We start from the raw sequence: 26,089 nt of genomic DNA, 5'->3' as shown, positions 1-26,089 counted from the left end.
AAAATTTGAAAAACATCATACTATACTATGTCGTCCAAAATTTGACATTTTTTTTCAAAATCATTTTTTTGGTCTTAAAATTGTCATATGTCGTCCGAAATTTGACTATAACGTAGTACTATGCTATATCATCCAAATGTGGCAGCTTTTGAGCAAAAAAAAATTTGGTCCAAAATTTGAAAAACATCATACTATACTATGTCGTCCAAAATTTGTCATTTTTTTTCAAAATCATTTTTTTGGTCTAAAAAGCGTCATATGTCGTCCGAAATTTGACTATAACGTAATACTATGCTATATCATCCAAATGTGACAGCTTTTGAGCAAAAAAAAATTTGGTCCAAAATTTGAAAAACATCATACTATACTATGTCGTCCAAAATTTGACATTTTTTTTCAAAATCATTTTTTTGGTCTAAAAAGCGTCATATGTCGTCCGAAATTTGACTATAACGTAGTACTATGCTATATCATCCAAATGTGGCAGCTTTTGAGCAAAAAAAAATTTGGTCCAAAATTTGAAAAACATCATACTATACTATGTCGTCCAAAATTTGACATTTTTTTCAAAATCATTTTTTTGGTCTAAAAAGCGTCATATGTCGTCCGAAATTTGACTATAACGTAGTACTATGCTATATCATCCAAATGTGGCAGCTTTTGAGCAAAAAAAAATTTGGTCCAAAATTTGAAAACATCATACTATACTATGTCGTCCAAAAATTTGACTTTTTTTTCAAAATCATTTTTTTGGTCTAAAAAGCGTCATATGTCGTCCGAAATTTGACTATAACGTAGTACTATGCTATATCATCCAAATGTGGCAGCTTTTGAGCAAAAAAAAATTTGGTCCAAAATTTGAAAAACATCATACTATACTATGTCGTCCAAAATTTGACATTTTTTTTCAAAATCATTTTTTTTGGTCTAAAAAGCGTCATATGTCGTCCAAAATTTGACTATAATGTAATACTATGCTATATCATCCAAATGTGGCAGCTTTTGAGAAAAAAAAAATTTGGTCCAAAATTTGAAAAACATCATACTATACTATGTCGTCCAAAATTTGTCTTTTTTTTTCAAAATCATTTTTTTGGTCTAAAAAGCGTCATATGTCGTCCGAAATTTGACTATAACGTAGTACTATGCTATATCATCCAAATGTGGCAGCTTTTGAGCAAAAAAAAATTTGGTCCAAAATTTGAAAAACATCATACTATACTATGTCGTCCAAAATTTGACATTTTTTTTCAAAATCATTTTTTTGGTCTAAAAATCGTCATATGTCGTCCGAAATTTGACTATAACGTAGTACTATGCTATATCATCCAAATGTGGCAGCTTTTGAGCCAAAAAAAATTTGGTCCAAAATTTGAAAAACATCATACTATACTATGTCGTCCAAAATTTGACATTTTTTTTCAAAATCATTTTTTTGGTCTAAAAAGCGTCATATGTCGTCCGAAATTTGACTATAACGTAATACTATGCTATATCATCCAAATGTGGCAGCTTTTGAGAAAAAAAAAATTTGGTCCAAAATTTGAAAAACATCATACTATACTATGTCGTCCAAAATTTGAAATTTTTTTTCAAAATCATTTTTTTGGTCTAAAAAGCGTCATATGTCGTCCGAAATTTGACTATAACGTAGTACTATGCTATATCATCCAAATGTGGCAGCTTTTGAGCAAAAAAAAATTTGGTCCAAAATTTGAAAACATCATACTATACTATGTCGTCCAAAACTTGACATTTTTTTTTCAAAATCATTTTTTTTGGTCTAAAAAGCGTCATATGTCGTCCAAAATTTGACTATAACGTAATACTATGCTATATCATCCAAATGTGGCAGCTTTTGAGAAAAAAAAAATTTGGTCCAAAATTTGAAAAACATCATACTATACTATGTCGTCCAAAATTTGTCATTTTTTTTCAAAATCATTTTTTTGGTCTAAAAATCGTCCTATGTCGTCCGAAATTTGACTATAACGTAGTACTATGCTATATCATCCAAATGTGACAGCTTTTGAGAAAAAAAAAATTTGGTCCAAAATTTGAAAAACATCATACTATACTATGTCGTCCAAAATTTGTCATTTTTTTTCAAAATCATTTTTTTGGTCTAAAAATCGTCCTATGTCGTCCGAAATTTGACTATAACGTAATACTATGCTATATCATCCAAATGTGACAGCTTTTGAGAAAAAAAAAATTTGGTCCAAAATTTGAAAAACATCATACTATACTATGTCGTCCAAAATTTGACATTTTTTTTCAAAATCATTTTTTTGGTCTAAAAAGCGTCATATGTCGTCCGAAATTTGACTATAACGTAGTACTATGCTATATCATCCAAATGTGGCAGCTTTTGAGAAAAAAAAAATTTGGTCCAAAATTTGAAAAACATCATACTATACTATGTCGTCCAAAATTTGTCATTTTTTTTCAAAATCATTTTTTTGGTCTAAAAATCGTCCTATGTCGTCCGAAATTTGACTATAACGTAGTACTATGCTATATCATCCAAATGTGGCAGCTTTTGAGAAAAAAAAAATTTGGTCCAAAATTTGAAAAACATCATACTATACTATGTCGTCCAAAATTTGTCATTTTTTTTCAAAATCATTTTTTTGGTCTAAAAATCGTCCTATGTCGTCCGAAATTTGACTATAACGTAGTACTATGCTATATCATCCAAATGTGGCAGCTTTTGAGAAAAAAAGAAATTTGGTCCAAAATTTGAAAAACATCATACTATACTATGTCGTCCAAAACTTGACATTTTTTTTCAAAATCATTTTTTTGGTCTAAAAAGCCTCATATGTCGTCCGAAATTTGACTATAACGTAGTACTATGCTATATCATCCAAATGTGGCAGCTTTTGAGCAAAAACAAATTTGGTCCAAAATTTGAAAAACATCATACTATACTATGTCGTCCAAAATTTGACATTTTTTTTCAAAATCATTTTTTTGGTCTAAAAATCGTCATATGTCGTCCGAAATTTGACTATAACGTAGTACTATGCTATATCATCCAAATGTGGCAGCTTTTGAGCGAAAAAAAATTTGGTCCAAAATTTGAAAAACATCATACTATACTATGTCGTCCAAAATTTGACATTTTTTTTCAAAATCATTTTTTTGGTCTAAAAAGCATCATATGTCGTCCGAAATTTGACTATAACGTAGTACTATGCTATATCATCCAAATGTGGCAGCTTTTGAGCAAAAAAAAATTTGGTCCAAAATTTGAAAAACATCATACTATACTATGTCGTCCAAAATTTGACATTTTTTTTCAAAATCATTTTTTTGGTCTAAAAAGCGTCATATGTCATCCGAAATTTGACTATAACGTAGTACTATGCTATATCATCCAAATGTGGCAGCTTTTGAGCAAAAAAAAATTTGGTCCAAAATTTGAAAAACATCATACTATACTATGTCGTCCAAAATTTGACATTTTTTTTCAAAATCATTTTTTTGGTCTAAAAATCGTCATATGTCGTCCGAAATTTGACTTTAATGTAGTACTATGCTATATCATCCAAATGTGGCAGCTTTTGAGCGAAAAAAAATTTGGTCCAAAATTTGAAAAACATCATACTATACTATGTCGTCCAAAATTTGACATTTTTTTTCAAAATCATTTTTTTGGTCTAAAAAGCGTCATATGTCGTCCGAAATTTGACTATAACGTAGTACTATGCTATATCATCCAAATGTGGCAGCTTTTGAGCAAAAAAAAATTTGGTCCAAAATTTGAAAAACATCCTACTATACTATGTCGTCCGAAATTTGACTATAACGTAATACTATGCTATATCATCCAAATGTGACAGCTTTTGAGAAAAAAAAAATTTGGTCCAAAATTTGAAAAACATCATACTATACTATGTCGTCCAAAATTTGACATTTTTTTTCAAAATCATTTTTTTGGTCTAAAAAGCGTCATATGTCGTCCGAAATTTGACTATAACGTAGTACTATGCTATATCATCCAAATGTGGCAGCTTTTGAGCAAAAATAAATTTGGTCCAAAATTTGAAAACATCATACTTTACTATGTCGTCCAAAATTTGACATTTTTTTTCAAAATCATTTTTTTGGTCTAAAAAGCGTCATATGTCGTCCGAAATTTGACTATAACGTAGTACTATGCTATATCATCCAAATGTGACAGCTTTTGAGAAAAAAAAAAATTTGGACCAAAATTTGAAAAAACATCATACTATACTTTGTCGTCCAAAATTGTAAGTTTTTTTTCAAAATCATTTTTTTGGTCTAAAAAACGTCATATGTCGTCCGAAATTTGACTATAACGTAGTACTATGCTATATCATCCAAATGTGGCAGCTTTTGAGAAAAGAAAAATTTTGTCCAAAATTTGAAAAAACATCATACTATACTATGTCGTCCAAAATCTGACTTTTTTTTCAAAATAATTTTTTGGTCTAAAAAAGCGTCATGTCGTCCGAAATTTGACCATGACGTAATACTATGCTATATCATCCAAATGTGACAACTTTAAAAAAAAAAAATTTGGTCCAAAATTTGAAAGAACGCCTTACTATACTATGTCGTCCAAAACATGAAATTTTTGGAAGTTTATTTTTTGGGGCTTTTTCGCCTGTAAGAGTAGCATAGTTTAGACGGAAAGGAAAGAGGGGGATTTTGATAAAAAACATTTTCTGGTCTAAAATTTGAAGAAAAAGTCATACATCGTCTGAAATTTGACTAAAACATCATGCTAAAACATCATGCTAAACTATGTCATCCAAATTTGACAACTATAATAAATTTTGGTCAGAACTTTGAAAAAACGTAATACTATATAGTATGTCGTCCAAAATTTAGCAAAAAAGTAATATATTCGTATGTTGTCCAAAATACAGATGGTGCTTTATTCTTTTTATGTCATAAGTTGGACAACATACTATGACATATGACTTTTGTATGATTTTTGACATTTTACAGTACTGACATTTTTGTGTGAGTGACATTTTGAACTTTCCAAACACATTTACAAAGTTGTTTTGGGGATCTTGTTTGGCTTTTCTTGTGGAAAAAATGACTTGTTAATCCACGTTACATTCATAATAAGCTGATGTTAGCTTTTCAGAAGACTCTACCTTTGGCTGGTATCTCTGGTGGTAAATCCTCCTGGTGGCTCCTGGTCTTTTTCTTCCTGTACCTCCTCTCCTTCTGCGGCAGAGCAGGAGACATACTGACCACACTGGTGACTGTCTCCCCTGAGCTACAGTGGAAACAGACGAGGTGCAGTGCAGTTAAGAACATTTCTTTCTGCTGGTAATTGCTGTGGAAGGAAGGCATTGTGTTTTTCAGGGAACACGATACCTCAATAACGTCTTGATGGAATCATTTTAAATGTGTCAAAACGATACATTTCTCCTAAAAATCTTACCTGTTCTGTGGACTTTTGACCAGCAGGTAATTATCTGCAAAGATACAACACATTTAGACAATCGCATCATTCCAAACACATCTGAAACCTTAGATGAGGACTTTATATTGTGGTTTTTAATTGTTTTTTTGTGGGCGGCTGTTGGTGAAATTCAATCTGCCTAGAGAGTACAGATGGAAATTAGCTCATGGCTACGTTGATCAATGTGTATAATCCCCATTTATAGAAATGGGGATTATACTATGTAGAAACTACAACTCAAGAAAGAAAGAAAAAACGAAACACAGATAGAAAGTAAGACAAACTGACATACACTAAGACAGAAAGACAGACAGACAAAAGACACAGACTCTCAGAAATAAGATAGACAAAAAAAATGTCCCAAATTTGACAAAAAACGTCGCACTATACTAAGTAGTCCAAAATGTGACAATTTTTTGAAAAACATTTTGGTCCAAAATTTGACAAAAACATCATACTATACTATGTTGTCGAAAAAAGGGGCAATTTTTTTGAAAAAAAATATTTCGTCCAAAATTTGACAAAAATGTCATACTATACTATGATGACCAAAATTTGAAAAAAATTTCGAAAAAAAATCTCTGTCCAAAATTTGAACATCATAATAAACTAAGTGGTCCAAAATGTGACAATTTTCAAAAAAAAAAATTTGGTCCAAAAATTGACAAAAACATCATACTATACTATGTCGTCCAAAATTAGAAAAAAATTTCGTAAAAAAAATTTGGTCCAAAAATTGACAAAAACGTCATACTATACTATGTCGTCCAAAATTGACAACTTTTGAGAAAAAACATTTTCTGGTCTAAAATTTTGTCATCCAAAATTTGACAATTTTTTCGAGAAAAGAAAAGAAAGAAAGGAAGAAAGACAGACAGAAAGCAAGACGGACACTCGGAAAGTAAAACAGATCAGAGGTGGTCAGTGACCTCTCACCTTTTAACCTGTGCTTCCTGTGTACGCACTGACACGTCACCGTCACGGTGAACATGCACATGCAGAGGAGGCCGACTGAGCAGATGAGCGCCGCACACAAGTAAACATCTGCAACGCACAAACACGAGGTCACTTCACCACCGCAGCCACACACGGCTATTTATAGATAACATAGTTTAACCTTTGGGTTGGATTTATTTGATTTTTTGATTTTGCTTGCGTACCATGATGACACACCGGTGCCAAATATGACGACTTACCTTCAAACAAGCTCCACAGGCTCTCCTTGACCTTGGTGGTCGGCAGAACATGCACTACACGGAGAGAGAGAGAGAGAAGAAGGAGAAACATGTAAAGTCCGTAGTCATCACTGTGGTTTCCCTGGCCCCTGATTACACACTGCCCTCAGTTTAAATAAAGCTAAACAAGGTGGACCTCCTCCTCCTCCTCCTCCTCCTCCTCCTCCTCCTCCTCCTCCTACTGTCTCTGCTCCATCGTCCGCAGACAAAAGCTCAGTGTGAAGCGTTTTACTGCACTCAAGAGGACGAAGAACTCAGTCATCAGTGCAAACATTTGGTTATGATTCACTGTCGACTCTCACCTCAGCCATAGTCCACCCATAATCTGAGCCCGACCCATGTCCTGTCACCTTCGCAAAATAAAGAGTTGTGGCGTCTATTTTGGTCCACACAATGTCCGAGAACAATGTCCCAACTCAGACGTGTCTACTTTTTTGTCTCATTGTCAAAAACAGTAACGATTGATTTAGAGTTTAAAGTTTCCAAATTTGGTGTTATATACTTTCCCGTCCCATCATATCCATCCATCCCATCACTTACTATCTTTGGGATTCGGTCCATTGCCTGACAATCCCATAACGATAAATCTATCAGAGTATCACAGTGTCTAGATCTATAAGGACAGACACTGTTGTCCATCATTATCCCTCCCCGTTAGCCTCACCATGAGGAGTCGTGTATCAGCGAAGCCTGGGACACTATTTGGCAGGGACATCTGTCTATAAATGCAAGGAACGTCTGTCTGTCTGTCTGTCTGACTCTTAATTACACATCTGTTGAACGGTTTAATTTACAGACTTCAAACTTGGAACACGACTTATAACAAACCCCCCCAGTGTGCAACGGCAAACGACAAGTTATTTGTATAAGAAATGCAAGAGATATCGATAGAAATGTGACAGATATCACTCAAAAATACACCAAAAACAGGCACCAAGGAACGTCCGTCTCTCTGACTCTTAATGATATATGTTGAACGGTTTATTTATAAGCTTCAAACTTGGCACACGACTTATAACAAACCCCCCCAGTGTGCGACGCCATATAAGAAGTTATTTGAATAAGAAATGGAAGAGATATCGGTCGAAATGTGACAGATATGATGCAAAAATACACCGAAAAACAGGCACAAATTGAAGTGTATTTTGGACGACGTACAGTATGGTTCAATAGCATGTTTTGGACGACATACGGTTTAATTTACAGGCTTCAAACTTGGCACACAACTTATAACAACCCCCCCAGTGTGCGACGCCAAATGAGAAGTTATTTGGATAAGAAATGCAAGAGATATCGATAGAAATGTGGCAGATATAACGCAAAAATACACAAAAAAAAACAGTCACAAATTGAAGTATGTTTTGGACGACATGCGGTTTAATATACAGGCTTCAAACTTGGCACACGACTTATAACAAACCCCCCAGTGTGCGACGCCAAACGAGAAGTTATTTGAATAAGAAATGCAAGAGATATCTGTCGAAATGTGGCAGATATAATGCAAAAATACACAAAAAAAACAGTCACAAATTGAAGTATGTTTTGGACGACATACGGTTTAATTTACAGGCTTCAAACTTGGCACACGACTTATAACAACCCCCCCAGTGTGCGACGCCATATAAGAAGTTATTTGAATAAGAAATGCAAGAGATATCTGTCGAAATGTGACAGATATGACGCAAAAATACACCAAAAAACAGGCACAAATTGAAGTATGTTTTGGACGTACGGTTTAATATACAGGCTTCAAACTTGGCACACGACTTATAACAAACCCCCCAGTGTGCGACGCCAAACGAGAAGTTATTCGCATAAGAAATGGAAGAGATATCGGTCGAAATGTGACAGATATGATGCAAAAATACACCGAAAAACAGGCACAAATTGAAGTGTATTTTGGACGACGTACAGTATGGTTCAATAGTATGTTTTGGACGACATACGGTTTTAATTTACAGGCTTCAAACTTGGCACACGACTTATAACAACCCCCCCAGTGTGCGACGCCAAATGAGAAGTTATTTGAATAAGAAATGCAAGAGATATCTGTCGAAATGTGACAGATATGACGCAAAAATACACCAAAAAACAGGCACAAATTGAAGTATGTTTTGGACGACATGCGGTTTAATATACAGGCTTCAAACTTGGCACACGACTTATAACAAACCCCCCAGTGTGCGACGCCATATAAGAAGTTATTTGAATAAGAAATGGAAGAGATATCGGTCGAAATGTGACAGATATGACGCAAAAATACACCGAAAAACAGGCACAAATTGAAGTGTATTCTGGACGACGTATGGTTTAATTTACAGGCTTCAAACTTGGCACACGACTTATAACAAACCCCCCAGTGTGCGACGCCATATAAGAAGTTATTTGAATAAGAAATGGAAGAGATATCGGTCGAAATGTGACAGATATGACGCAAAAATACACCGAAAAACAGGCACAAATTGAAGTGTATTCTGGACGACGTATGGTTTCATTTACAGGCTTCAAACTTGGCACACGACTTATAACAAACCCCCCAGTGTGCGACACCAAATGAGAAGTTATTTGTATAAGAAATGCAAGAGATATCGATAGAAATGTGGCAGATATAACGCAAAAATACACAAAAAAAAAACAGTCACAAATTGAAGTATGTTTTGGACGTACGGTTTAATATACAGGCTTCAAACTTGGCACGCGGCTTATAACAAACCCCCCAGTGTGCGACGCCAAACGAGAAGTTATTTGCATAAGAAATGGAAGAGATATCAGTTGAAATGTGACAGATATAACGCAAAAATACACCAAAAAAACAGGCACAAATTGAAGTGTATTTTGGACGACGTACAGTATGGTGCAATAGTATGTTTTGGATGACATATGGTTTAATTTACAGGCTTCAAACTTGGAACACGACTTATAACAACCCCCCCAGTGTGCGACGCCAAATGAGAAGTTATTTGTATAAGAAATGCAAGAGATATCGATAGAAATGTGGCAGATATAACGCAAAAATACACAAAAAAAAACAGTCACAAATTGAAGTATGTTTTGGACGACATACGGTTTAATTTACAGGCTTCAAACTTGGCACACGACTTATAACAAACCCCCCAGTGTGCGACGCCATATAAGAAGTTATTTGAATAATAAATGGAAGAGATATCGGTCGAAATGTGACAGATATGAGGCAAAAATACACCGAAAAACAGGCACAAATTGAAGTATGTTTTGGACGACATACGGTTTAATTTACAGGCTTCAAACTTGGCACACGACTTATAACAAACCCCCCAGTGTGCAACACCAAATAAGAAGTTATTTGGGAAAAAAAATGCAAGAGATATCAGTAGAAATGTGACAGATTTCCCAGAACGCAAAAAATACACCCAAAAAACTACTGTCTAGCAGAGGTGGGACTCAAACCCACAACCTTCCAGTTGAAATACAACTCACTCTACCACTCAGCTACCATCGCCCGATATATATACTGTACATTATGCCCCCAAAAAAATCCAACAGGAGCCGCATTTGGGGGGCGTGGCTCAAAGTAAACACGGCCTAAATCTGGAAAGAGAATCCCAACTATGTGCAACTAAGTTTCCCATACTCAGCGAAAAATACGCCTCTCACACACTCGGTCCTTGCTTTCTCCGCCTCGTGTGTTTGTGTGACCACAGTCGCCTTAACACTACTGTGCTCCTGCCGAGCTGGTGCGGGCAGGAAGCTAAACGAGGTGACACCCATCTCGGGGCATCTTGAAATACCCCCCCAAAAAACCGCCGGCAACTGACGACAAACAGGCTGCGGCCCGCCACGGCCGGCTGGAGAGTTTCCCACAGTCACAGAAGAGATCTTTGCAATAACGGTGGCTGAAAAAGCAAGTATGTGGAGTATAAATTAAAAAAAAAACTGCGAAGCTTCTCATAAAGCAGTGGCATGTTTAGAGCTAAAACTCGACACTAGTAAAGAGTCAAAACAGTCAAGCTAGTCATTCTCTTATCGGATTACCTTTATTAAAAACGGAATGTCAGGCTGCACGGCGCCAGAAATAACAGGGCGTCCTCAAACGCGCCATCACACAATCACAAAGCACTGACGTTAAAGTTGAGAGAGTGAAATGAAATAAGCAGCATTTCAGACATAAACTTGTCACGTCTTCTACCAAACACGGTTGTCATTTTCACTGTAGCTTTGCTGCGTCAACTATGAGAATCTGGTGTCCTCATATTTGGACTGTTGGGAACATACCGTAGGAATCGCTCGGCCATCTGTCAAACCGCTAAACCCTACACTGACCACATGTGACCTGACATTTTACCGTTCAAATCCGTCACATTTATAGGCACGACCTGGCATTTTTACTGTGAGTCACTTTGCAGGTTAAACTTTTCCACTTCCAAATGAGACTTTTAGGGGATTTGGAAATATTCTACTCTCCAGCTAAAGCAAAAACAATGGGTTATATATATATATATATATATATATATGACAGCTATTGATACTGGGATCACGAAATCTGCCACGATACCATTCGTTTTTACATGATTCAGTGATGAAACTCAATCATTTACGCAGTTTATAGTTCAACCCACAAAAACAAATACAGATATAGCCCAAAGCCTGACAGAGTTAACTCAACATTCAAAAAGTTAAAACTCTACAAAAATAAGGGCACATACAAAGTACTTACTGTATATGTATTAAAATAAAGTTTTTTTTATGTTTTCACCTTTACATTCACACATTATATTAAATTTTTCTTGAATCCATTCAGCTAGCTAGCTAATGTTACATAGCTAGCTAGCTATCTTTTGTTGTTCAGGTGTGTAAGGACACATTTCTTTGTTGCACTTAAGTCTAATTTTGATTGTGTATCGATTGGAATGACTCAGAAAGATACGTTTTTTTGTTTTAACACATATTAGATTCATTTTGTGAAGAGCGGAATCGAAACACTAGCTAATGTTACATAGCTAGCTCGCTATCTTTTGTTGTTCAGGTGTGTAAGGACACATTTCTTTGTTGCACTTAAGTCTAATTTTGATTGTGTATCGATTGGAATGACTCAGAAAGATTTTTTTGTTTTTGTTTTAACACATATTTGACCCATTTTGTGAAGTGCAGAATCGAAACACTAGCTAATGTTACATAGCTAGCTAGCTATCTTTTGTTGTTCAGGTGTGAAAGGACACATTTCTCTGTTGCACTTAAGTCTAATTTTGATTGTGTATCGATTGGAATGACTCAGAAAGATACATTTCTTTTGTTTTAACACATATTAGACTCATTTTGTGAAGAGCAGAAGTGAAGTTAGCTTGTAGTTAGCATGTTATTTGCAAAGCTGCTGTGAATGGCATTTATTTACTGTCCGTGACACAGCTGTGGCCATTTTGTAGCTCGTGAAAAATGCTAAAGTCCTACAGTACAACACCAAGATAGACGTTGAATCTACAGCGTTTGTCAGAGTTTGGACCTAATTGGAGACAGACTTTCTCGAGTCGTATCGAATGGCAGACGGTTTAATTTAAACCTCGAACCTCCCCCTTTGACAGTAAATCATTCCCGGCGTAAATCCCGATAACATTCATGACGTTTACTCGGTGTCATTCGCCTCAGGTTGTGTGTCGCTCTGTCAGCGAGGCGGCTGTACATGTTGAAATAATCAGAGAAAAATTGGAAACCATGTGCCATAAAACGGCCTTTTAAACTCCTCTGGATGTGGAAACGTCCAACAGACGACTTTTTGTTTTTCAGACCCACGGAGTCGACACAGTCAGTCGCCGACTGCTGTGTGTGTCACATTTGTGTGTCGCAACACACCCATCACTGTAAACATCAACACAAAGACGGGGACCGGAGTAAACAATGATCCCCTGTGTCCATCAATGCTGCAGTTTACTGGTGTTTTTAAAAAAAAAAGACGGTGACAGCGTTCTGTGTCGTTACAAAGCCAAAAATAATCAACCCATTAACATCCTGTCGTGTTTCCTGCATCTGCTCTTTGAAGAATGAGCATCTGTGTGTACAAAATGGGCTTCTTATTCAAATCTACTCCTTTTCTTACAGGAAAAACACAACTTCTACTTGTCATAATGATGAATGAACACTGAATGCACAATGTAATCTCAGCAGGGAAAAATGACACCATCCACATTCAAATCAATCCCCCTAAAGGCTTCCCTTTACTGAGTTATGCAGCCTACACACAAGGATCTAATAAAGTTGTAATGTACTGTGTGTAGACTATGCAATGACGGCTCTTATTGTATCACAGGCTACAACACAAGTTAGTACAGAGGATAAAAAGTAATCAGCATGTGCAATCTGGCAATCCTGAGTAGAAAAAGCCAAATTAGAAACAAGGGCAGTAGGGAGTAGAATGTGGACCATTTTTATTGGCTAATCAGGAGACGTAGATCGTCTTAAAGTTTTGAACAATTTAGTGAGTCATCTTTAATCGCAAGACCCTAACAACGGCCATCAATTTGAGCCTCGAGTATGATGGTGGACCACCGATGAGGAGCCACAACCAGAGAATTAGCCAGGATTGTTCCACGTTGGTCATCTTTCATCTTGGGACAGTCCAAAGTTGGCCTTTATTGTCTTGGCCAGTAGAATGTGGACCATTTTTATTGGCTAATCAGGAGACGTAGATCGTCTTAAAGTTCTGAACAATTTAGCGAGTCATCTTGATGGACCACTGCTGAGGAGAATTAGCCAGGATTGTTCCACGTTGGTCATCTTTCATCTTGTCGAGTCCAAAGTTGGACTTTATTGTCTTGGCAATGTACCACAGGCTGTTTTGTGACCAAATTACGCACGAGAACAAGATTTGATCGCAATCTGGCAATCCTTCTTTTTCGTGTTTGTAGAAAAATCCAAAGTAGAAACGAGGACAGTAGGGAGTAGAATGTGGACGTTTTATTGGCTAATCAGGAGACGTAGATCGTCTTAAAGTTCTGAACAATTTAGCGAGTCATCTTTAATCGCAAGACCCTAACAACGGCCGTCAATTTGAACCTCGAGTACGATGATGGACCACTGCTGAGGAGAATTAGCTAGGATTGTTCCACATTGGTCATCTTTCATCTTGGGACAGTCCAAAGTTGGACTTTATTGTCTTGGCAATGTACCACAGGCTGTTTTGTGACCAAATTATGCAAGAGAACAAGATTTAATCGCAATCTGGCAATCCTTCTTTTTCGTGTTTGTAGAAAAATCCAAAGTAGAAACGAGGACAGTAGGGAGTAGAATGTGGACCATTTTTATTGGCTAATCAGGAGACGTAGATCGTCTTAAAGTTCTGAACTATTTAGCGAGTCATCTTTAATCGCAAGACCCTAACAACGGCCGTCAATTTGAACCTCGAGTGCGACGATGGACCACCGCTGAGGAGAATTAGCCAGGATTGGTCCACATTAGTCATCTTTCATCTTGGGACAGTCCAAAGTTGGCCTTTATTGTCTTGGCCATTTGTTTGTTTTTTGACCAAATTTTACAAGAGAACAAGATTTAATCACAATCTGGCAATCCTTCTTTTTCGTGTTTGTAGAAAAATCTAAAGTAGAAACCAGGGCCGAGTAGAATGTGGACCATTTTTATTGGCTAATCAGGAGACGTAGATCGTCTTAAAGTTCTGAACAATTTAGCGAGTCATCTTTAATCGCAAGACCCTAACAACGGCCGTCAATTTGAACCTCGAGTGCGATGATGGACCACCGCTGAGGAGAATTAGCCAGGATTGTTCCACGTTGGTCATCTTTCATCTTGGGACAGTCAAAAGTTGGACTTTATTGTCTTGGCAATGTACCACAGGCTGTTTTGTGACCAAATTATGCAAGAGAACAAGATTTAATCGCAATCTGGCAATCCTTCTTTTTTGTGTTTGTAGAAAAATCCAAAGTAGAAACCAGGGCCGTGTAGAATGTGGACCATTTTTATTGGCTAATCAGGAGACCTAGATCGTCTTAAGGTTCTGAACAATTTAGCGAGTCATCTTTAATCGCAAGACCCTAACAACGGCCGTCAATTTGAGCCTCGAGTATGATGGTGGACCACAGATGAGGAGCCACAACCAGAGAATAAGCCAGGATTGGTCCACATTGGTCATCTTTCATCTTGGCGAGTCCAAAGTTGGACTTTATTGTCTTGGCCATTTGTTTGTTTTGTGACCACATTTTACAAGAGAACAAGATTTAATCACAATCTGGCAATCCTTCTTTTTTGTGTTTGTAGAAAAATCCAAAGTAGAAACCAGGGCCGAGTAGAATGTGGACCATTTTTATTGGCTAATCAGTAGACGCAGATCGTCTTAAAGTTCTGAACAATTTAGCGAGTCGTCTTTAATCGCAAGACCCTAACAACGGCCGTCAATTTGAACCTCGAGTACGATGATGGACCACCGCTGAGGAGAATTAGCCAAGATTGTTCCACATTGGTCATCTTTCATCTTGGGACAGTCCAAAGTTGGACTTTATTGTCTTGGCCGTGTACCACAGGACGCTTGGTGACCAAACAGGAACTGGTAGGGACACAAACGTTGCCTGTTGCCTCATGTGTGGCCTCAGAATAGTGATATTTTTAATTTTATTTTTTCCTTCCGCAGTCTACTGTATATCCAGAGGTCCTACTATACTTAAACCCATGCCACATCCCCCCCCGTTTGCTCTGTTTATGCCAAGAGGAGGCTAAATCCACACAGCCTATGTCAGTTTTTCTAGCAAACCCCGTGACCTTTCTCTGTGTGTGTGTTTATTATAGGAGTAGTAAGTAGAGTAGTGGGAGGTTCAGTGTGTGTGTGTGTGTGTGACAGATTGTGGAAACACCTGGTCACCTGATGTTATCCAAAACTCACCCATGAAGTCATCTGCTGAGAGTGGGAACCCGGAGCAATGGTCCCACTGGGGGTTTTAACCCCTCAGCTGTGCAGCTCATGTTTATCATATGGCTGTCAACTGTGAGCAGGAAAAATATACGTCTACCTGCTGGTGCAGCGGGTCAGAAATGGAACGGCGTCCGAGCGTTATGTGGAGCTTTTCTCCCGTATCTTTGCAAATGTTTATATTCATAATTCAAATGGTTTACGTTGTTTTAAATGGATTAGAAAGGAGCGAGTGACATCATCCACAGGGTTGACCAGAAACAGCCTGCGATACAGGCAAGGCCAGACAAAAGATATGGTTGAGCCGGATTATGGGAAATTAGGCCCCAATTTCTGACTCACATTTTCGATATATATATGTTTTGGGGAAGAAAAAAAGGTCCCTGTGAAGATGTTGATTGCAGTTCTGGTACAAAAACATTGCCGTGTGCCTTTTCACGACTATCGCCGAGAGACCACGACGGTCCGTCATGTTCTTGGATGGAAATACAGTAGCTCCCCACATCCTCGACCGCAGAAGGTTAAGAGCCAGACACGAGCCGGTCGGCCTGCTCGCCTCTTCCTTCCACTGCGGACAAACGCTTGAACTTCACCTTCCTCCGCACAAACATTTCTTGTTGCCGCTCCGCTGCAGTCTTTCTGGACTGTTCTACTTTTGCGAGGGGGAAACTCCTCAACGGAGCCAATGTCAACAGCCTCTCGCGAGGGACGCAGCGTCTGCCTGAGCCCAGACTTTGGCTGCGGACGCCCCCCCGAAAGTCGCAAGCCCGTAGGAACGCTTCCATGGAAAATGTGGTGAGCAACGTCTGCTGTCGTTCAAAGTTCGGGTGGCACACACCAACTCTTGCACGATGGTAATGAATATTCATATTTACATTGTGATTCAATTAAGATGAAAAAAAAGCTTCAAGAATAAAATCTTCACGACACGCGGTACAAGTTGCTAAAGGGTGCTGTGACATTAGTATCACAGGGTCTGCAGTTAGCTAGCAGAGGGGTAACACAAATTTGTGACATTTGTTGCAGTTAGCATTGTGAATCAAATAGCTTATGAAGAACAACTAGAAAAAACTAGAAAAGGACCTACACTGTGTTTCCCGCACCAAAAACGTCCTCAAACGTCCACCTCCAGGGCAACCATTCACGCATAACCCTACTGGAACAGGTCTTGTGGGTCACGGATTGGCCTGCACAGCTGCCTGAAGACCCACAAATGACCAGACTAACCCTAACTACCAAACCGCTAACACCCTAGCAAGCTAAATACGGTCAACCTGCTAGTAACAGTTGTCAGTTCAGCTAGCAGAGGTAGCCATGTTGTTTTGAACAGAATACACACACTGTAGCCGCCCTCTCACGTAGCTAGCTTCCCTGCTGGAAAACTGGCATAGACTAGCATAATAACTATGGATAGACTAGCAAAATAACACCCGGTACAGGTTGCTAAAGGGTGCTGTCACATTAGTTTCACAGGGTCTGTTAGCTAGCAGAGGGGTAACACATATTTGTGTCGTTCCTTTCAAAATGAGGATATTTATTTCAGTTAGCATTGTGAACCAAATAGCTTATGAAGAACAAAATATTGCTGCTTCAACCTCGACAACTGGGAGGGGGTTACTCTCAATAGAGATCTGTGGAATAGGACGGTCTATGAAGGCATAGAAAAACTAGAAAAGGACCTACACTGTGTTGCCCGAACCAAAATGGCTCCTCAAACGTTCACGCATGCCCCTACTGGAACAGGTCTTGTGGGTCAAGGTTTGGCCTGCACAGCCACCTGAAGATCCACAAATGACCAGACTAACCCTAACCCTAACCCTAACTACTACACCGCTAACACCCTACCAAGCAAAATACAGTCAACCTGCTAGCAACAGTTGTCATGTCAGCTAGCAGAGGTAGCCATGTTGTTTTGAACAGAAAACACACACTGTAGCTGACCTCTCACTTAGCTAGCTGGCATTAAACTGGCATAGACTAGCATAATAACTATGGTAGCTCGATGCTAGTCAATGCTGGTTTATGCTAGTTTAGCTGGTGGACCTAGCTGGATCAGCATAGATTATGCTTTGATGCTGGTCCAGCCACCATAACGCAACATACTGGTCTATACTGGTTTTTCTAGCAGGATAATTATGCTAAATCTAGCTAGCTGCAGTTTTAGAAGCTACAAATCAAGCCAAACTTTGATTCAATGGAGACGTCTCAGACTTTCAGATAAGGTGAGTTTGCCACTCTTACGACACACGCTGGGGTTAAATACTTGCTTTTGAGCTGTCGCCAGAGTAAATTCACAGATATGATATAATATCTGGTCATCGGTCATCCGACTGTGCCGAGTGAAACCCCTCGCTCGCGTCTGCTCTTTCTCCAAGACCTCATCCTCATCATCATCATCATCATCATCATCCTCAGTCAAAAGCTGCAGCTCATTGCCACGGAGGATCCTTTAATCCCGGGCTTGTTCCCAACCAATGACATTTCCCCTCCGAAATCAGAAGCAGGACAGTGCTTTCGCTCAGCGAACCCACTTCAGTAACTCTTCAGACAGATGGATTACATCATCCAAGTGCGGTCGTGAGAAAAAAAAACTGCGCCGCTTCTCCATCTCCCTCTTCTCATTATATTTTGTTGAATAATTTACAGAATTCTGTACGAAATATCGACGGCGCGGGGGGTTCGTTAAGTCGTCAGGTTGAACCGAGTCGTTCTGCGGGAGCCGATGACATTTAGCAGAGCATCTTCTCTATGATCTGTTGGTTTTTTTTTTCCCTAAAAATCCAGCTGCAACCACACACACAGTTGGATGAGCTCACTGCTCGGGGAGACGCTCAGTAACAGTCGCACTTCTGCTGCTGCTGCTGCTGCTCGCTATGGAATATTCTCTGTAACCCGAACTGACATCTGCTGCTGACTATCTGTGGTTTCACTATTATCAAAACTGCATTTGTCACGGCTTCTGTTGTGGTCGCAGAAATAAAAAAACGGTTACTACATTCAAATTCAAAACACCGAGGTCTTTTAGGTTTCGTTTTCTGACGTAACTGGCAACCCGTGGTTGCTCAGCAGCTGAGACTCTACTGACTGCAATGATAGGTGGCGCCACATGCCAAAACATAAACAAGATTTGCAAAATATTATTTTTAATGCAAATATTTTGTCTGTACTGTTGTTGTTGGTGAGTTCAGTTTGTTATATGAACATTATTCCTGAGTCTCTGTGACATATTAGGAGGGTTTTATGATTTATTACATAATGCACCTTTATGTCTGGACGGGCACCTTTGGAGATCTTAGAGAACGGTGATGCGTTCAATGCACGTTTGGTTCTCATTAGCCATCACTTGATGATCGTCTGCATAAAAAAAGCACCAATAACACTTGAAAACAGCAAAAATTGCTGTAATTTTGTTGTTTCTTTTGAGTTGTACTTTGTGAAAGTGACCAAACAACTGCAGAGGAAAGTTAGCATTTTCCAAAAAACAGGAAAGTAGTCTTTATCATTAGAGCCTAAGTCGATGTTTCCAGCTTTTTTGGGGACACAATCCCAGTTTAAGTTATCTTTTAAAGTGAGAAGCAATCGTGCAAATCACCTTTTTGTAGTTTCAGTCTGGACACCAGAGTAATAAATTCAGCCCTCACCTCTGAGCTCAGTAGACGCAGTGCAGTTGGACGCCGCCTTCCACCGGTCCTGGTGCTTTCTAAACTCCTGCACTCGGCACGCGTAGAGGCCGCGGTCGCCCTCCGACACGTTCAGGATCAGCAGGTCAAAGACCTTCCCTTGCTTCACCACCGTCAGCTTCAGCTTGGGCCAGGAGAAGCTCTTGGTGTAGTTGCCGTAGAATCGCGCCTTCCTCATGTTGACGCGCGCGATCAAGACTTCGTCCTCTTGGCGGTGCGTGCCCGCCGGTAAGAAGGTCCATTTCACGACCGGGAGAGCGGCGTTCCGCCGCCGCTGGGACACGACACAGGTCAGAGTGACGTTCTGACCCTCCTGGGCCACGGTGAAGGGGGACGGCGTGATGGTGACGTTGATGGCCAAACACAAACCTGAAAAAACGATATAGATGAGACACAAACTGAAGTTTTTTGATTGAAACAGCATTGTTTGAAGGCCTTTAAGTCACTGTAAGTTCTTCTACACACTTGATTATCATCTGCATAAAAGAGCACTTTACACTTAAAGACCTACCTTTTTATACCTGGCTTTTATCTGTGTGTTATTTGTGAGGGAACTTCATAACTCTCTGTCACTCTGTAGCGTTATTAAACATTATTTATTATCACTAAAGAGCCGGGAGACCATGTTATTGTACAGACCAAGCTAGTTTCAAGGTTTGGCTCCGAGAGAAGAGAATGAAAACAACAGCCACAACAACAGAAGCCAAAAATATAGATAATCATGGAGACAATAAGAGCGGATTATTCCAGAGAGCTTGCGTCTTCTTCCTGGACAGATGATTGTATGTGTGATCCTGAGGACAAGTCTTCAGAATTGCAGGTAGATGTTTTTTTGAAGAAAGTCAGCTCACTGTCAAAGTGCATCAGGGAAAATGAATAATTTCCTGATTTTCAAAAATTCATTAAAATTATTCCTTAAGAGGTTTGCAAAAAATTCCAATGGTTCCTTTTTCAGGGCGATGCCGACTATTATGATGGTAAATTTCAAGTAATTCCGAGATACTTTTTGTTTTTGAGAAGAAAGTCAGCTCACTGTCAAAGTGCATCAGGGCAAATGGATCATTTCCAGATTTTTAAAAATTCATTAAAATTATTCCTTAAGAGGTTTGCAAATATTTTCAATGGATCCTTGTTCAGGGCGATGCCGACTATTATGATGGTGGAGTTCAAGTCATTCCGAGATACTTTTTGATTTTGTGAAGAAAGTCAGCTCACTGTCAAAGTGCATCAGGGCAAATGGATCATTTCATGATTTTCAAAAATTCCTTAAAATTATTCCTTAAGAGGTTTGCAAATATTTTTAACTGATCCTTCTTCAGGGCGATGACGAGTATTATGATGGTAAATGTCAAGTCATTCCGAGATACTTTTTATTTTTTTGAAGAAACTCAGCTCACTGTCAAAGTGCATCAGGACAAATGGATAATTTCCTTATTTTCAAAAATTCATTAAAATTATTCCTTAAGAGATTTGGAAATATTTTCAACAGATCCTTGTTCAGGGCGATGCCGACTATTATGATGGTGAATTTTAAGTCATTCCGAGATACTTTTTGTTTTTTTGAAGAAAGTCAGCTCACTGTCAAAGTGCATCAGGGCAAATGGATCATTTCCTGATTTTCAAAAATTCATTAAAATTATTCCTTAAGAGGTTTGCAAATATTTTCGACGTATCCTTGTTCAGGGCGATGCCGACTATTATGATGGTGAATTTCAAATCATTCTGAGATACTTTTTGTTTTTTTGAAGAAAGTCAGCTCACTGTCAAAGTGCATCAGAGCAAATGGATTATTTCATGATTTTCAAAAATTCATAAAAATTATTCCTTAAGAGGTTTGCAAAAAATTCCAATGGATCCTTGTTCAGGGCGATGCTGACTATTATGATGGTAAATTTCAAGTCATTCCGAGATACTTTTTATTTTTTTGAATAAAGTCAGCTCACTGTCAAAGTGCATCAGGACAAATGCATCATTTCCTGATTTTCAAAAATTCATTAAAATTATTCCTTAAGAGGTTTGCAAATATTTTCGACGTATCCTTGTTCAGGGCGATGCCGACTATTATGATGGTAAATTTCAAATCATTTTTTATGTTGAGTTCCATCAGTGTGCATGAAAGTGAATTTGAATAAACTCTTCTTTGCTTTTAGGGAAAACAAGACAATGTCAGGGATTCACCACACGTTCTTGGAGTTCAAATCCATTTTCTAAAGTTTCTTTGTGTGGAGTCAAAAACGTGAACGCGAGGAACTTCAATCTGCTTCCACTTGGCCGCAGCAAAAAACCCCTGTGAAGTTAACTTCAACCCTAATGGTTTTAAGATGAGCTGCAAGAGCGGCAGCTGATGCTTCTGTGACCAACTTGAACTTTCCTCTCTTTTTACGCCCACGGAGCAGGAAACGACACGACAAACGTACAGAGAGGTTTGTTTTCCACAGGAGGAAGCTATACGTCCAGGACTCACAGGGTGTGTTGTTGTTGTTGTTGTTGCTCGGACTTCAGTCTTCTTTTCCCCTCACGCTGTCGCACAGTCGTGTTGTTTTTGGCCTGTGACGACAACACTGACGAGGGCACAATAAGCTGTGTGCTGTGACAATATATCACACTGTTGATGTTGATTGTTTTCCACGGTTGGTTCCAACTTCTTATTCCACACTTTCTGTGACACGCGAGCAGATTTTTTAAAACCACTAAAAGTTTGTTTCTCTTATGAATGAAATCAAAGCTATTTCACTTTCAAACACCGGCGATTTTCACTGTCCCTGAACGTTTTTCAACTCTGGAGAACGTATCGGCTTATCAGCATCTTATCAAACATCTCCTCAGCCATCACTCCAACATCCTCCCCCTGCTTCTCGGACGTCCTCTGCCAAGTCCTCCAGGAACCACATCCTCTCAGCGACGGAGCATAAAGTCAACTTTCCCCCCCCCCCCTCCTTACCTCCAAACAGCGCTCGAACCAGGAGAGCAAACGCCACAGAGGAGATCTTCATTTTCCACGGCTGCAGCCTCCATAAACTCCCACTTGAATGCCTCCGAAAGAGAAGAAGTCACAGGTTTCCTCCTCCTCCTCTTCTTCTTCTTCTACTACTTTTTTTTTCCCTCCTCCTCCTCCAAGTTGAGGACTGTAATATGAAACATTGGACTCTCTGTTTCTACTCAGAACCTCCCCCTGTGCTCCTCCTCCTCCTCCTCCTCCTCCTCCTCCTCCTCCTCCTCCTCTACTGTCACACACACACACACACACACATACACACCTATGGTTGTGTGGAGTGAGTGGGAAATGTAATTTCCTGTGCAGAGTGGGTGAGGGGGAGCGTGTTGTCGAGGGTTTGACGCCGGGCAAATCACACTTCCAGCTGTGGAGGTGAGCAGGCAAGCAGACCCTCAGTCAGCCAGGGCTTTTATTTTGGAACACACACACACATGAACATGCTGACACCAGTGTGTGTGTGTGTGGGGGGGGGGGGGGGGGTGTGAGGGGAGGGGAGGTGCGGGTGTGTGGTGGTCGTGGTGTTTTCAGTCTGTGTGGGCCACTCATTTCCTGACAATAAAACGAAGAGAACGTTTACGCAAGTTGCAATTTAAAGCGCTCATTAACCCAGGCAGTCGTTCGCGCAGTGATTAAAGGTACACTACGTAAGTAATGCGTCGCCTTACGTCTGCGTGAGTTAGGGTGATTTGTCAACTACTAACTTCGTCTTTTTTTTTTTTTTTAAAGCTTCTTAGATGTGAATATTTTCTGGTTTGGACCGAACAGGAAATCGAGTCGCAGGCCGAGTGCTTTTATTTTGAAACAGAAACGAGAGTCGTTTGTCTTACGCGACACGACAGACGCTAATTCTGTCTTTTTGAACTTGATTATTATATAATTGTGTCACTTACCCAATAACACAGCCCAGGTTGCCAGAAAAGTTAGCTCCTCCTTTCTTCTCCCTAGCTTCCCCCTCTAGGGGGCGCTACAGCGGATCATCCGCCGCCATCACACTCTCCCTATCCCTGTAAGGTTATCTTGCCTGAAACATTTGTGTTGGACGAAAGCGGAGAGAGAGAGAGAGAAAGTTGGATGAACAGATGTTTCTCCGGGACAGATAAGCTAACTAACAAGCTAAGCTAACTACCTCTTACCTATAATAGACCACGTGACCGTTCTCTGCTGCTGCTCGGAGCAGACACACTTCTTATTTTTTCAAACCTCCGACTTCTGCCGACACGTTAAATTCAACCAAATACATAGTTATGTTTATAAAAAAATACGTTTGACGTTATTGACAGCAGGTTTTGAATAACGTCCGCCAACAAAAGTCTGGATCTTTGTGGATTCAAAGTGTGCAGAGAGCTCTATTTTATGTCTGTATTTTTAAATTTGCAGTCCCTTCTTAGCCTTTTTGAAATTTTCCATCGTCTCAAATTCTTCCTCACCGCTTCGGTTTCTCACTCGCGATCATCGCTGACCCCCTGCAGCCTCTGGATATTGTTGCGTCTACATCTATCTCCCATCATCTCTGCTTCCCGGGTAACATAATCCCACAGTGGAGCCTCTGTGCCTCTTTTTACACTTTTGGGGACACTTTCCTGGGCTTTTTATCGCAATATCAGAGAGCAGCGAGAGCATCACGACGTAGAGATCCTGGGAAACTCTCGATTTACAGATAATAGCTGAAGGCGGCAGAAGGACCTGGAGAGCAGCGCCGCCGCTCCTCGTCTGGCGTCGCGTAAACCTACATCGTTCAGTGGGATTAAGCAGATCAGGTCTGTAAACACTGAGCAGATGTTCTCGCTCGTGCAATTTTTTTTTCCTGCTTAGGAGAGTTCTGCACGACGGTGATCCGACTCCTGTCGTCTATATTTAGCGGAGGAGAAAACGCCACAACAAGCTAAAAAAAAAAAAAGCACACTACACACACTGGATAAATCTGCAGGAACTTTGGCAGACGACTGGGATTCCTACTTAGGACGTTATAGATCATATGGAGGAGGAGGAGGAGGAGGAGGAGGAGGAGGAGGAGGAGGAGGAGCGGTGTCACATCACTTATTTATAGAGGGCATCGCTTGTTTGCACTAAAGCGCAAAAGTGCACAAAATGATGCAAAAATTAGAAAGAAATTGTCTTTAAAGATGTAGATTAGGCTCTGGAATACAGGAGATACACAACCAAAACGTGTGTACAATACAGTTTTGTGACAACTACATAGACTATATGGTGATATATATACGGTGTATATAAGTATATATTATAATATAAGTATAAAAAAGAAGTTATGCTGTGTTTTCCTTCTGTAAGAAACACAATATTAAAATAAAGTTTTGACCCAAATACAATTTGAAGTTCTACACAAACTCCAAAGCTGTAATCATTTGTTTAATTTAATGTCTTTTTCGTTGGTTTCTTTATCTTTTTTTCAAAATTTCCATCAAACCGTTTGTTCACGTTATTGTTGTAAATAAAGTTGTGATTTAAACACTGTTGTTACGCAGGTTTTTAAGTTAAAATGCACATAAAAGTAAACTAACAGGCACAAAGAACCAAGACTCCACGACATTGTCTTTCTTTGAGGTGAATGTCGCCCCCTTGTGGCCAGTATATGAAGTGTTATTTTAGTCCTGATGCATTGCTGAACCCGTGTTGTGCCCAAAATAATAATAATAATAATAATAATAATAATGATAAATACATAATAAATCGAATTATCTTCAGCCACACACATGGTTGTGAAGGTTAAAACAGTAAAACAGTTGTTTTGATGTTAGACCGCCTGCGTGACCTATGACCTTTGACCTTTGACCACTGCAGGGTCCTCTCATCAGCGGTGAAGGCTCAGTCAAGTCAAGGTTAAAGTAATAAACACAATTTTAGTAACTAAAAATGTAAAAAAAAAGAAAAAAAAAGAAAAGAAAAAGTATATATTTTTTATATTTTTTTTATTTAATGGTTAAATGGCCTTGGACCATATACAGTAATAAAAAAATCAGAAACTCATTTTCCTCTGCAGTCCATGACCTGGTGTCACAACGACAATCCTGAAAAGAAAACAGAGAATAAGCTCAATTATTCCACTAAAACTGCAACTAATAGGAACATTCAGGCAACGTTACACAACATTTACGGTGTTAATAATCCCTTCGTTTGAAAATATAGATTTAAAAATCCTTAAATAACACTGTCATTGATTTGACGATGATAAAAACCGCAGTTTTCCTTAACAACAATCTTACCTCTTCTTGAATTCCGCCGAATCGTCACGTCTGCGTGAAAAGAAGAACCACCGACGATTGTTTGTTTACGCTCGGTCTGATTTGAACACCAAAAAAATGAAAATGAAAATGAAAACGCAAACACAGACACGTCGACGGTCTCACCTGTTTCCTCCGCTGTGCGGTTGGCGAGCACTTGCTTCCTGATGAGGCAGACCTTGTAGATGACGAACATCGCGGCCAAGAACACGCCGATCCCGGCGCCGATGAAAACGTATCTGAAGTCTGAACAAACAGAGCGAGAAAATGGGAGCGTTTTGAGTGACACCAGCTCGTGTTCTGAAGACGCGAAAAGATTTCACAACTTGTTGTTGACACTCAGTCGGCAAACGACACTCAGTCACCGTCTCGTGCTTCTTTCCTCACATTCAAGTTGCGTCACAGTGAATCCACAACATCTAGGAGTGATCGGGGGGAGGGGTCGACACTTTGAAGGCCACGAATCCTCAAGCAAATACCAAACCTAAAAGTCACAGCACAACACCTTCATTCTCTTACTTCCTGTTTTCATCTCCCACCTTAAGCCCAATTTATACTTATGCGTAAAGTCCTCTGCGTAACCGTAGTCCCGTAGCCTGTCGAA

At 39.3% G+C, this 26,089-nt stretch overlaps 1 protein-coding gene across 1 annotated transcript in view; it reads right to left on the bottom strand.

Moving 5' to 3' along the window:
- Positions 1–22,244, bottom strand: part of vstm4b (V-set and transmembrane domain containing 4b) — a gene marked incomplete at its 5' end in the record, with an annotated part of 50,251 nt that extends 28,007 nt beyond the window's left edge. The window contains 6 exons of the mRNA XM_083903437.1: positions 5,139–5,263; positions 5,432–5,465; positions 6,389–6,496; positions 6,649–6,702; positions 19,213–19,620; positions 22,193–22,244. Coding sequence (XP_083759563.1) covers positions 5,139–5,263; positions 5,432–5,465; positions 6,389–6,496; positions 6,649–6,702; positions 19,213–19,620; positions 22,193–22,244 — 781 coding nt within the window. The remainder of the gene's footprint in view (positions 1–5,138; positions 5,264–5,431; positions 5,466–6,388; positions 6,497–6,648; positions 6,703–19,212; positions 19,621–22,192) is intronic.
- Between the last annotated feature and the right edge of the window lie 3,845 nt (positions 22,245–26,089).

This window comes from Microchirus variegatus (assembly GCF_963457635.1).
Source record: "Microchirus variegatus genome assembly, chromosome: 17".
NCBI lineage: Eukaryota > Metazoa > Chordata > Actinopteri > Pleuronectiformes > Soleidae > Microchirus > Microchirus variegatus.
The sequence above is the reverse complement of the archived record's forward strand: the minus strand, read 5'-3'. Positions and strand labels throughout refer to the sequence as shown.